Source organism: Micromys minutus (assembly GCF_963924665.1).
Source record: "Micromys minutus genome assembly, chromosome: 18".
Taxonomy (NCBI): Eukaryota; Metazoa; Chordata; class Mammalia; order Rodentia; family Muridae; genus Micromys; species Micromys minutus.
Window position 1 is genome coordinate 39242614 of NC_137953.1, and position 14835 is coordinate 39257448.

The 14835-nt window shown below is 38.6% G+C and overlaps 1 protein-coding gene across 1 annotated transcript; it reads left to right on the plus strand.

Annotated features, from left to right (window-relative positions):
• Positions 1 to 368: 368 nt before the first annotated feature.
• On the plus strand, positions 369 to 8124 carry LOC308432117 (putative inactive serine protease 58; the record flags this gene model as incomplete). The annotated part of the gene is made up of 5 exons (XM_080931836.1): positions 369 to 408; positions 1146 to 1320; positions 3418 to 3668; positions 7419 to 7564; positions 7975 to 8124. The coding sequence occupies 5 exons, from the start codon at positions 369 to 371 to the stop codon at positions 8122 to 8124; spliced, it is 762 nt and encodes a 253-aa protein (XP_080787962.1).
• Between the last annotated feature and the right edge of the window lie 6711 nt (positions 8125 to 14835).

Consider the following 14835-nt stretch of genomic DNA (forward strand, 5'->3'; position numbering starts at 1 on the left):
GCTTGAAAGTCGCAAGCAGGGGTCAGGAAAGGCAACAAAGAAAAGTCATGTCACAAAGAGGGGAGGGAAGCAGTCAGCAGGTACATCTGATGACTGGGAAAGGTTTTAGTATCACACAGGAAGCACCAAGGACTAGCCTTGGTCTTCTCCCTCTCCACCTACATTAGAGCCAAACCCTGCTGACTTCTGTACATCTTGATAGATCAGATTATAAGGAGATAACTTGAAGATTTCTGTAAGAACCTTGCCTTTTCCTCCAACCACGAGTGTTTTCTCCTTCAGCTGTTCTGGTCAAGGATTCAGGTTTCAAGACTGCAGCAGTTGACAGTGTGACCACCTGGTCTGCTCTAGTGCCGTCATAGCTTGATATGAAGACGTTTTTCATCTTCACTCTCTTGAGTCTAGCGGGTAAGTTTGGAGTCTAGTTTCTGTCTATGGTGAGATCTCCAAAGGCCAACCAGTGGTTGACCTAAAGGTGATATAATGACCTTATGAGATGGGATGAAGGATGAATAGTTTTAAAGACAAAATTAGTTGCTGAAGGAAATCAACGACTCTCGTTTCACATATTTTCCTAACAATATGTTCTCCAAGTCTCTCTGATATCAGAGTATTTTGAATATCCTTTGTGCCAAGGCTTTATAGAAAAATCCCTAGGAAATCCAGAGTTGGCACTTGAGCACATGATTTCCCCTGAACAGCACCATACCTTTTCCCTGAAAAGAGGCTAAGAAATTTGGAATGAGGAAGGGAGGTGGGATGATTTTTAATTTCCATGTGCTTTCATACTGCCAAAGTCAAAAAGTATTTTATTTATACTCCTATTATTGCCAAAAGTTGTAAAAAATTAATATTTAAAGTACTTACTGATTTTGTTTACTTTCCTAATACACAGTATTGTCAGAATTTCTGATCAGCATCAGATGAGCCCATGTGATAATATTAGATAACTTTGATATAGTTGCATCTCAACAAAAATAACCATTAGTTTCCTTAATATGTGAAGATTGTATGATACATTCTTTTATATGGATTTTTTAAAATGTCAAAAATAAAGATCTTGATATCTTTGAATAACTTTGATTAGAGAAAGCTACCCTAACTAAATAAACTAGCTTACTAAAATTTTTGTTTCTGTTCTCTAGTAGCTAGTTTTCCAGAAACTATTCTGAAAGAAGACGAAGATGAAGATGAAGATGAATACTTACCAGACAACTTTAATGTTCCTTATATGGTCTATCTGCAGTCCAGCCCAGAGCCTTGTGTCGGGACTCTCATTGACCCTCAGTGGGTGCTGACAGCTGCTCACTGCTCCTTACCGTAAGTGGTTACTTTCTCAGAGGGTCTTGGAGGGATCAGTGCTACTGAAGTTGGTCTGCGAAACAGCTTTCCATGTGTTTCGTGGAATTAGAAGTTCCAAAAAAATAGAATCTTCTTCCATTTTTATGTACTTCACTATAGAAATCAATAGGAAGTCTTGGCCTTATTTCAAAGATTAATCAATAAACATTCACCAATCACTTACTATAGAAAACCATTTAGTGAATAGGATGGAAATAACATTTCTCTGCAGAGTGTACATTTGGATACAAAAGTAATCCAAAGCAGAGAAGGGGTCAAAAATAAGAAATAAAACAGTAGAGCAAGGTGTGGGGTGTGGCATGTGGGATGTATAGTGTGGTTATGTTAGGCCTCTTTGAAGACATGAGGCCAGCAGGAAAAAAATGCAAGTCTGCTAAATGAATAAAGCCTGGGGATGTTCCAGAGCAAGGAAACAGCACTGAGTAGTCTCTGATGTAACAAAGCTTTGAAAGTACAGCTTGTTTAAGAATCAGTGCTGACAGACTACAGGGAGTGGTAGTCACAAGATGAAACTGAAGCCTTAGATGGAGATGACATTATGTAGATAAACAAGAGAAAACAAGGAAGCTCTGTGGAATATAAGGCACCTCTCGAAAAAGTCACTCATCAATCATTCTATTGAGATAAATTCACAAATTAAAACACCACATAGCTAGAGTAACAGACTCACTCAAGCAGATGCTGCCCAGTCCCAAACTTTATATGTATCACTGAGCTTCTGTTTATTTAGAGTGGCCATTCTGAAGCCATGGAACTTCACTTACGGATTTACAGTTCCATTATCAATTGCATCCCTATGCACTAATTTACAACAAGAAGAAAAAAAGTCATGACAGAATTAGGATAAAAAAGTAGTTTTATATCTACTTTCACAGCCCATGTATTCTTTATCTGAATACTACACTTCTAACCACACACTGTTCTTTTTTTCTATATGTTATTTTACAACCAGGTGAATATATTAATATATACATGCATGCAGTATATACATTTAAGGAAACACAGCATGTCTTTTACTTTCTGATAATCAATTTTTGTTGGGTGTCCAGAATCTATTGAGAAGATGGAGACACAGTTTAGCAGTTAAAAGTACTTGCTACTCTTGCAAGAGGACCTGGATTTTGTTTCAGCACCCACAACTCAAAGTTCCAGAATTTTATGTCCTATTCTGACCTTCAAAAATATTTACATATACATAGTACACATTCATGCATGCAGGCAAAGCACACATACACATAAAAGAAAAGAAAATATTTGAATATTTCAAAAAAGAAGAATGTGTGTATGAGGAAGCTTTACTCAGAACATTGGCTCCAGTTCAAACGTATGACTCTTTTGTTTAAGGCAAGTTTAGTTCAACAGCGTTTGAAGACTTGCTCTTGACATTAGGATGGATTACATAAGAAACAAAGGCATTAACATGATGCTGGAGCTTGTAAATCAGACTTTCTATCATCTATAACTACTCTGAACTGGTTTTAAAAGGGAAGTATTTTTGGTATGTTGCATGATTAATGGTTAGTTTGTCAAAGAGGCATCTATCTGGCTCTAAATTTGCCTAGAGAATATAACAGGAAAGAGTGACTTGGTGGTCCTACAAGACCATGAAGTTTTAAGAATCTAGGAAGTGTAGACAATGCATGACAAAAATAATTAGACAGTTTTAAGAAGAGCAGTGGATAGGCTAAGAATGTTAGAAGCAGTTGGGTACTGCTCAAAATCTGCCTGTACAAATACAGAGTATATCAAGAACTCTGAAACCATCAAATATCATAAATGACCTACGGACTGATAGTTCATATTGTTCAAATCTTAATTAGAATAGGATCTACTGAGTCGGCCATGGGTATCAGATCCCATGTTGTTCATCCCATATGCATGGCAAAAACATAATAATTTTGTAAACTACTATTTTATACACAAGGTTACTAAACTTCAATTATTCAGTTGGAAAGTAAAGCTAAGTTAACTGTATAAGGTTACTTTAAAAAAATTTTTTTGTAGTTTTACATTCAGTGACTGTTTTCTATATCTCTGCTTTTCTCTATCTCCAAGAACAAAAATCCGACTTGGAGTTTACCGACCCAACATCAAAAATGAGAGAGAACAGATATCTGGTTACTCGTTGACTGTTGTCCATCCTAATTTTGATGCAAAACTCCTGAAAAATGACTTGATGCTGATAAAACTCTCATACCCTGCTACCCTCAACATGTACGTAGGGACCATAGCCATAGCAATGGAACCAATGGTGTTTAATGAGACCTGTTTCATACCAACGTGGACCTGGAACAACTACAAAAACTGTGAGTGTTGGCTCTGATTTCTTCATCCTGGGGAAGCTGTATCTGGGAAAGATGTGGCTGAATATACATCATAGAAAAAGGTCACATTTTTTAAAAAGCCTTAGTCTGCAGTGGTTACCAACAAAACTTGGTCTCCCAGGAGGTGACAGGATAAACTCATGAGACTGGAACAGGGAAGCTATTCTGACAGCAACAAATAGGGCAGACAGAGATTTAGAGATTGTGCTGTTTCTACAATACATGAGAACTGGGACCAATGAACTTAATTCAAATAAATTAAAAAAAAAAAACTGGGAGTCTTCATTGACTAAGATGATATTCAAAGTAGAGAACAGACTTCTCAACAGGAATTGCTGAAAGCCTACCATGAACTTTGTAGAGGAGAAGTTAGAAAAAGCAAAGCAAAGCAAACCTTTTGTTATAGGTAAAGGGATGGAGGGTGCTTTCAACTCTCTATCCTAGAAAACCCAGACTGGAAAGAGGAACACTCCTCCACTGTTGGTGGAGTCTTGCAGTTCCTCAGAAAATTGGACATAGTTCTAACTAAAGACCCAGTTATTACACTTCTGGGCATATACCCCAGAGATTCTCCAACACACAATAAGGGCATATGCACCACAATGTCCACAGCAGCCTTGTTTATAATAGCCAGAAGCTGGATAGAACCCAGATGTCCTTCAGTAGATGAATGGATACAAAAATTGTGATATATTTACACAATGGAGTACTACTCAGCTTGAGAAACAATGACTTTATGAAATTCCTAAAAAAATGGATGCATCTAGAGAATATAATCCTGAGTGAGGTAACCCAGTTACAAAAGAACAGACATAATATGCAGTCACTGATAATTGAATACTAACTCCAGAAACCTCTGAACACCCCAGAAATAACTCACAGGCCATATGAAGCCCAAGAAAAACAAAAGCCAAAAAATGAAAGCCTCAGTCCTTCCTAGAAAAAAATAAATGTATAGCACCCTCTCAGAGTATGGTACACCTGGACCTTAAATCAATAATCCAAGAGCTAAAAATATATCCTTGTGGCAACTTTTGGTATTCAAAGATCATTATGCTTAATCTATACTCACCAACAAATCTGTTTCCATGTTACGTTCTTTCCTACATGTACTTTATGCTTATGGTAACTAGTGGGATTTCAATGCATGCTATCAAACCTCTAAAAGAATTAAGTACTGACAAAAATATTTATATAGTGTTATGCCAAAATGCCTTTAAAAATATGTATATATACACCACTTTAAAAAAAATAAATGTGTGTGTGTGTGTGTGTGTGAGAGAGAGAGAGAGAGAGAGAGAGAGGGAGGGAGAGAGGGAGGGAGGGAGGGAGGGAGGGAGGGGCAGAGAGAGAGAGAGGGAGGGAGGGAGGGAGGGAGGGAGGGGGAGAGAGAGAGAGAGAGAGAGAGAGGGAGGGAGGGAGGGAGGGAGGGAGGGGGAGAGAGAGAGAGAGGGAGGGAGGGAGGGAGGGAGAGGGGGAGAGAGAGAGGGAGGGAGGGAGAGAGAGAGAGAGGGAGGGAGGGAGGGAGGGAGGGAGGGGGAGGGAGGGAGGGAGGGGGAGGGAGGGAGGGAGGGAAGGAGAGAGAGAGAGAGAGAGAGAGAGAGAGAGAGAGAGAGAGAGAGAGAGAGAGAGAGAGAGAGAGAGAAAACCCAGACTGTATCTAGGACATATGGATACATTCTTTTCATTGGATCCCCGGTGATGAAGAAATGTTGAAGGAGCAAAATCTACCCTCTTGCTAGTGCTGATTCCCTTCAGAGTACAATTTTCATACTTTATATTCCAGGTGAACATTGCTCTTTAGTGGGTGCAGACTTGGAGGGTTCATAGAGGAGTTGGCTATTACATCATGCTTGTATTCATGTCTCTAACTTGACACCTGTCATGGGAAAATAATCACAGAACCTAGTATGAGTGCATACCTCTCTCCCCTATGTGCCCAGCTCTGGGAAAAGAGACAGATCTGCTGTCTGCAGGAGCTACTCTTCCAACATGGCTTTCTAATGTGCTTGTTAGTCCTTGATGGCTGTTACTTCCTGTGACTGCTCATTTTAGGTTTTCTTCAAAGTTGCTTGCTCGGGTTTCAATACAGTTTCTAGTGTCAGGGAATAAAATGAGGACATTCCAAAGAAATATATTTTTCACATAAAGTAAACTATAAGAACGTTAATTTTCTCACTATTTTTCAATTTTTCGCTTTAGAAACAAACTGTCTAGGAAGCTAAGAGAACATTCCTTATGAATAACAAAATACATTTCATGTGGGTTTTTTCATTTTTTAAGCTTTATTTGACATAATTCCATCACACCATACAAAAATAATTTATTAGGTACCCTTTGAAAACAATAAAAATCAATGGCAGACTATCTCTGAAATACATCTTCTATAAAGGTCCCAGTATCTATAAGGAAATTTTTATTTCACGTAACTTAATTTATTTCCACATAGTTTTGCAGGTAAATTTTTCTTGAAAACAAAAATACTTTAAACACAACTTCTCTCTCTCTCTCTTCCCTTACTTGACATGTTTTGGTTTAATTCACATGGCTCTGTCTAAGGAGATAGCTCCTTGGGTATCACAATGCTTCACTTGCTAAGTTGTTTCTTTTCTTACCATCTCTATTAGAGATTAAAATACTTAGTACATTGGTTAAAGTTGCTTTACCCAGACATTTAAGTACATTAGCAATTTCTATGATGGAGATGAGCAGTGTGACTTCCCAGGGGAACTTGTGTATGTGCATCTCTGTAGAGAAACACATTCACACAAATAACCACTAATAACCGAGAACTACATAATAGAGTTTCAGACAATGAGGAGATATAAGTAATAGCAATACTACAAAAAGAATTTTACAGCTCTAAAAAATTCTATCAAAAGCATTATACTAAACATGTCTATGTTCACGTATGTTTAGATTCACAATTGGTTACCTCTGTGTGACAATATTCACTGAAAACACATGCTAAGGTAACCTAGGCATGACAAACTATAAAATGTAGCTTAGATAAGTAGTAGTCTTTACAATTTGGATTGGTGCATGTACACTTTGCCTAGTAATACATTTCTCAGAACATTCCAACTCTTACATGGGGCATGACTTGAGATTTTAGGCTAGCCAAATGGCTTTTCTACTAAAGGTACTTGCCATCAATACCCAGATCCCACACAATCAAAGCAAAGAATTGAATCCCACAAGTTGTCATTTGACCTCCATCGATTCACTATGGTACATGCAGAAATGTACACACACACACACACACACACACACACACACACACACACACAAAAACATATACACAAACTCACAATTAATAAATAGGTAAGTATCCTAGGAGAATAATTTCATGTACATTTTTATGTGATAAAATGTAAAGAAGATGAAATAGATAACCAAGAAGATTTGTAGTAGAAATTTTGGAGAACTGGGATATTGCTTCTTTTTTTTTTTTTTTTTTTTTTTTTGTAGACATTTATAATCTCCATACAACATTTTTAAAGCATTATTACTTGTGCACAGCAGATAGAAACTATACATCTAATGATGGATAGATGAAGAACTTTGGAATCTACTTCTCCAATATGGAGACTCTGCAAGAATGATTGGAATGTCTATAGCTTCTTGCATTGAATATTATCAGGGATTAATTTATTTACAAAATAGGGGCTGGTACAAGGTCACTGGTCAGAAGGACAGTTCTGAATCTGATCTGTCTTTTCTCTCCCATAGTCAGTGATCCTGATGTCTTGACATGGACAAATCAGCATTCTCTTTCCCCAAGCGACTGCTGGCAAATTCTCCTTCAACAGAGACAAGAAACAAGAATGAATATTATGTGCATGGGACATTCACTTAATGCTATATCTGCAATTAAGGTATCCTTTTTCTCCATGCAATAAGATAGTACAGGATCGGCTAAGAATAGTGGTAGTGTTGGAATATCAAACATCATTTATCAAAAAGATCCTCCACAGAGTAAAGATAAGAAAGCTGATGTCCCTCTTCCTGACTTAACATTCTGCAATGTACTTAATTCCCCTCCCTGATCTTTGAATGGGATAACTCTAGGGTAGACCATATGTTCTTCTCCTACTTGCACTCAGGTTATATAAGACTTGAACTGAAAATGGAGAGAATAGAGCAGATAGAAGTAAAAGTTGTCACTTCTTCCATACAGTAGATTCACCCCCCCAGATGATTTGGCTACTGTCACATGACATAGCTTAGGATTTATTCTTGATCTATAACAACAAAGTGACATTAATATCTTCTCTCTTTTTGACAGGAAGTCTCAGCTGCTCCAGCCATCTGTAATGGGAGGGTGCATGGAATATTGTCCTGGGGGAAAGCAGGGGTAACCAAGGGAAGTGAAGGCTTCTTCACTGAAATTCACCCCTATGCAAGATGGATCTTAAAAATTATGCATTCACACTGAGAAGTCATACCACTCAGAGTGAAATAATGCAATCTCTACAATGGATTCACAACTCATCATCTGTCTTATTGAAAAAAATCCAAGGAAAAATACCCAATAAAATATCACCAGAAATTTATGACTCCTACCTTTATCATAATGTGAACCTTGAGAACAATGAGAAATTCAATAACAAACTTATTTATTCACACACACACACACACACACACACACACACACACACACACACAATGATGAATCACCAGACACTTAGTAAATTCTGATTGTGCTAAGAGAAACATGTGTGACTAGAAAGTGTCCTTTGACATAATTCAGCCAATTCTAAACTCTGTAATGATGACTCTGGTGCAAATGATCAATAGCCTTCAGTGGAACATAATTCTAACTATTCTGCATGGTGACAGAGTCCCCAAGGAAGTAGACAAACTAGAGGAAGATAAATAAAACATAATTGATTAAGAAACAAAGAAGTATATAACTATTATGCATCCTCAAATATATGTGTATATTACAACACTTGAGGGAGAAAACAGGCTTTAGATAAGGAGAAATAATATAAAATAATCTTATGTGCCCTGCAGTCAGTCACTGGCCACATTTAAACCGCAAGCTGCTCTTTGCCCATCTCTTCCAATCCCATTCCATTTTCCCCAAATCCTCTCTTTGCTTTTGGATTGGGGCTCTGCCCAGAGCCTGTCTGACCTGGAGTTTGCTTGAAGCAGGACTCAGCATTGGATGTTGATTTTAAGACTGATGCTCTCCAGATGAAGTTTGGCCATCTAGCTCTCTAACTATACTGAGTAGTTGCTGATAACTTCTTAAAGGTTCTAAAAACGTTCTTGTTTTTGCTATGGTTTAAAAAACGCTGCCTTTAGCAGTCTCAACTAACCCAGAGCTCCAAGGTCTCGCAGACACTGAGCCACCAACCATGCAGCAAATACTAACTGGTCCAAGACCCCCTGAGAAATATGCAGCAGAGGACTATCTATGCTGGCCTCAGTGGGAGATAATGCACCTAACCCTAGACAAACTTGCCCCAAAGAGGAGAGGGACCTGGTGGGGGGAGGGAAGGGAACATCCTCTTGAAATAAGAGAAAGGAAGAATGGGATGAGGAACTGAATTAGGGAAAATCAGGAGAGGGGTAATGACTGGACTGAAAAAAATCAAACTAATTTAAAATGAAACACTGTTTACTTTAATGCCATGCTTCGTGACTATTATAAGCCTCTTTATTCAGCTCTTTATGCCTAAATAAGCCCCAGGAAAACTTAACTCTTTCTTACTCTCTGTGCTTCCTTAAGTGCTAAAAACTTAACTCTTTATTACTTGTGCTTTAATAAGCACTAATATCTGGAGATTGCTACATGTTGTTTATCAGTAAAGAATCAAATAAAAGGATTTACTACTAGTCTCCTTTCTATGGTGAGTGCTGAAAGCCTTTCAGGCTAAACTGGTTAACTCTTTGTGAACCAGAGAAAAAGGAAAGGAGAAGAATTAAGATGCTTTATACAGACTAATATGCACAGTCGTGTGCACATTCAAACATTCATACACCCACACTCTGGCCGGGCCTGACCATGTGTAACAATCAACTCAAGTAATCATGCATGCTTACATATATACACATATGCCTACACACATATAGAGACAAACACATTTGGATGGATGGATAAATGGGTGGTTGGGTGGGTGGGTGGATAGATGGATGAGCAAAAGCTCCCCAGGCTAAACCAGTCAACCAACAACTTTCTTTTCTCTGGTCTTTTTACACTTTCATAGACAAAAGCTTTTTAGGAAATTACTTTATGAAATTCATAGGCAAATGGATGGACCAATGTGGATGCTTCAGTCTTTCTTAGAAGGGAGAGCTAAATACTCAACAGGAGAAAATACAGAAACAAAGAGTGAAGCAAGGACTGAAGAAAAGGTCATCCAGAGACTGGCCCACCTGGAGATTCATCCTATATGTAGCCACCAAACCCAGTCACTATTGCTGATGCCAAGAAGTGCTTGCTGACAGGAGCCTGATATAGCTATGTCCTGAGAGGCTCTGCCAAAGCCTGAAAAATAAAGGTGGTTGCTTGTAGCCAACCATTGGACTGAGAACTGGGTCCCATATGGAGGAGTTAGAGAAAGGACTGAAGAAGCTGAAGGGGTTTGCAACCACACAGCAAAAGCAATATCAACCACTACACTCTTCTCCCTCCACTCTGAGCAAAGCTCTGAGGAACTAAAACACCAACCAATGGGTACACATGGAGGGACACATTGCTCCAACTGCATATGTAGCAGAGGATGGCATTGTCTGACGTCAACTGGAGGAGAAGCCCTTGGTACTTTGAAGGTTAGTTTCCCCAGTGTAGGGAAATGCCAAGGAGATGAGGTGGGAGTAGGTGGGTTGGAGTGGGAGCATCTTCATAGAAGCAGGGGGAGGGGAATTCGAGAGGGGGAAGGGGAATAACATTTGAAATGTAAATATATAAAATATTTAATTAAAAAATAATTAAAAGGAAAATTACCTCAGAGATAAAGTAATGATATAGAATTGAAGTCACAGAAGTATGTTGATATTAACTTCAGAGAAGTGTTTCATTATACTCATAAGTTCAGAGCAACAATTTTTACATGGACTTGCCTAATCAAAATGCACAACCATGAGTTTAACCTTGGACCTAAATGTTTTTCCTCAAACACAAAATTATCCTAAGTCTATTTCTCTTTTTAGCATAACTATGAAAGTTCATTGTATTTCTTATTATGCAGCCTTTACCTACTATTATGAAAAGTGGGCATATTATGTTCTTGATTCTAACTTTATTATATCTTTCTAGCAACTAAGGCCATCTCTAAAATCATTCTTCCTAAAATTATTTGAATCAAGTTAGGAATTCTATAGAGTCATTGTCTATTTATTTATATAGCAGCACGACAAGATGGTGCGTCCTTGTAAGTCTGTAGAAATCTGCTCAGAAAGGTAGGTCAATACCTCGTGATTGTTACATATTTAATAATAACAAGAAAAGGATATTAATAGGAGAAACCTTTCCTCGTATTTAATCTTGGCCTTGCTTTGAGAAGCAAATCTGTCATAGATTTTAGTCCATAGTGGAACCATCTCAGGAAGTCGACCTGTTCGTTTATAGATACGCCTACATGGCTGTCTGCTGCTCTGCTGAGTCACAGCGATGTTTGTGCTAGAGATTTCCTTACTCTTAAATAACGTCTCCAGCACTTGGTCATACATGACAAGTAATTGTATTATTCTCCACAGCACCTCTTCATTCCAAAGCTGCTCAAAGTTCCTTGGTGAACTAGCCCTCAATGAGTTCATAGTATAATTAATAACTTTATTATACATGCTTATATAAGAAATACTAATTCAAACTCACCAGTACCACACCAAAACTGTGGAAGTATAGACTGGAGAGATGGTTCAGACACTGAGTATATGGTTGCTCGTCCAAAGGACGGGAGTTCACCCAACACTTACATCAGGTACTTTACAACTATAACTGCAGCTCCCATGGATCAAATGGGCCTCCATAACCACCTACACTCACACATAATACCCACATGTGCATACATGAACACACACACACACACACACACACACACACACACACACACACACACACACACACACACACCCCTCCCTACACATACCGAAGGAAATGTTTCAATAGAAAAGCATGATGGGAATTTGTAGGGGAAAAGGGAGGCATGGGTTGCCTTCCTATAAATTACTAGGGAAGCCTCAGACAACCAAAATTACAGCCTTGATTTTTTGATTTCTCAGCACAACCATATATTAAGACTCAGCTTAACTTTGCCACACACTTTGGCGAATGACATAGAGAAATCAATTTCGAACTGACCAGGACAATCTTCCAAATGGCAACGGTGACAGTTGTTATGCATTCTGAAGAAGAAGAAAATGTTTCAGTGATCTCCCCCAGTGCTGTATCGTGCAGGCCACAACACTGACCTGCCAGGTAAGAAGCGCCCATTGGTATAATAGTGATGTAACTTCTGTGGGGATAAACAACGTGTATTGGATCGAAAACACATTTCAAAGCAAATTCATGCATGCTACTAAAAACCTATTCAAAAATCCTAGGCTTGGGGATGAGATGTTAGGGAGATCTAATGTTGTTGTTTTAATGTTTGCAAAATGGCCATGTTTTCTAACTACATTCTAAATATTTATGTTTATACCAAATAGATTTTCACAGCTCTCAGTTTTAGTAATAGGAAGCTTCTCTAGTTTTCTCTCTGTGTCTCTCTGTCTCTGTCTCTTTCTGTCTCTGTCTGTCTGTCTGTCTCTCTCTCCCTCTTCCTCTCCCCCCCCCCCCCCACACATGACATGAACAATAACTTTCCTTCAATGACAATGACGTGAGAATAAGGTAAAGCAAACATGGGACACACACATTCTGCTTCTCAATCATGGTGTATGTCCTCTCCTCTTTGATTTTTTTGCCTGGAAACTCTAAAAGCCCCACCTCTTTCACCCTTCCCTGTCATTGAGCATTGCCTTTGTATCGATTAATCAATAACCAACTGGGGACAGGAACCCTCAGAGTCTTGGCATGCAGATTCTTCTGTGATTTGGGAAGCCGAATTAAGACAAAACATTAGAACCAATCCTCAACATTTTGTAGGATCCTTTTCTCTGTATTAGCCCTTCTCTGTCCTACTCATAACTCCTCTCCTCCAAACCCCACTTAATCTTTCCACATATTTCTCCCCCCCTTTCCCCATTTCTTACTGTTTACCATTCTTCTAGTCACAAACATCCCCCCATGGCATATAGCAATCCTCTCAAAGACACTATTGTATGGATCTCTTCCTCAGTTTACCCTCAGCATTGTGATATCACATGTGGAAGTACACTTCTTCCTTTTGGACTATGTCCTGGGAGGTCAAAAGCTTTATCTCTCCTGCCACTAAGTAACAAAAGTCAAAGTATCAGCACGTGCTGTATATTTTTAATATTGTCTATTGCTGTATTCAAATCTTTAACACAAACTTAGTGCCTTAAATAGCATTCTGTTTTAAATATTTTATTGGATATTCTCTGTATTTACATTTCAAATGCTATCTTATTTCCCACCCCCAACCCCTTCTCCTCCACTTGTCTCCAGGAAGGTTGGGAAAAACCTTCCCTCACTGGATCAAAGTCCTCTTCTAACATTGATGCCAGACCCTGCTATCCTCTGCTACATATGCAACTGGAGCCATGGTAGTTGTGAAGGATTTGGTTGTTTGATAATGTTGCTCTTCCCTTGATGTTCCAAACCATTTCAGCTCCTTCAGTCATTTCTCTATCTCCTACATGGGGGTCCCTGTGCTCAGTCCAGTGGTTAGCTGAAAGCATTTTCATCTGTATCAGTATGGCTCTGGCAGAGCCTCCAAGGAGGCATCCATATCATGTTCCTGTCAGTAAGCACTTCTTGAAATCAGCAGAAGTGCTTGGGTTTGGTGGCTGTATATGGGGTGGATCTTCTGGTGAAGCAGTCTCTGATTGATCTTTACTTCAATCTCTTCCCCTCTGTTTGACCTTGAATTTCCTCCCGTGAGGGTTTTGTTCTCCCTTCTAAGAAGGTCTGAGGCATCCACATTCTGGACTTCCTTCTCTTTGAGCTTCATAAGGTCTTTGGATTGTTTCTTTGGTATCCAGTGATTTGGGGGGCTAGTATCTGCTTATCAGTGAGTGCACACCATGTGCGTTCTTTTGTGACTGGGTTGCCTCTTTTAGGATGATAATTTCTAGTTCCATCCATTTGCCTAGCAATTTTCTTTAAGTCATTGTTTTTAATGGCTGAGTAGTACTCCATTATGCAAATGTACCAAATTTCTGTATCTATTCCTCTGTTGAAGGACATCTGGGTTCTTTCTAGCTTCTGGCTATTATAAATAAGGCTGAAAATAGCACATTTTTTATGACTTCAGTTTCCCTAGTTTCATAGTTCAGGCAAAACTAAGCTAGGCTTACTCCCCAGTTTCTGAAAAACCTTCAAAGAAAACATTTATTCATCAATGATTTACCTTCCCAGTAAAATTCATGTCTACTGTTTACAGTTCACAGGGCTCTGGTTTTCTGCTTACTGTTAGCTATATAACACTCACTACAGGTTTATGGACTATATTGCTTTGAAAGATTAGCAACAGCTGGACTCCATCACCATACTTTCTTTGCCTTGGGCTTTACAACATTTGTTATCATCAAGCAAGTGTGGAGATTGTCTTATGGGTATTAGAAAAACTCATGGAGCATATAATTTGTTCTTATGCACTAGCATCATCATGTGGATATATCCCATAACTTCTATGGTATTCCATTAAGCATGTCGGAAGTATTGCTCATGTCCAATTCAAAAGATCAACATGTATTTGCACGATTTTTATGGTTTACTAGCTCAGTCTCTAAACTCATGGAATTAAATATTTTCATATGTGGATTTAACACATTTCTTTTTATCCACTTGCCTGTTTGGTGGACATCTTGGCTGTTTCCAAGGTTTAGCAACTATGGATAATGAGTTGTAAATATTAAACTGCCATTTTCATTGTGGAAATATTTTCAATATACTAGTTAAAAACCAAGGAATATAATTGGTTGTTTATATGGAAGGGTGATAATTAGCTTCTGAGTAAACTTCTAAACTCCCTGAATGCCAGCATCACCATATTTTGTCAGGGTTAAATGG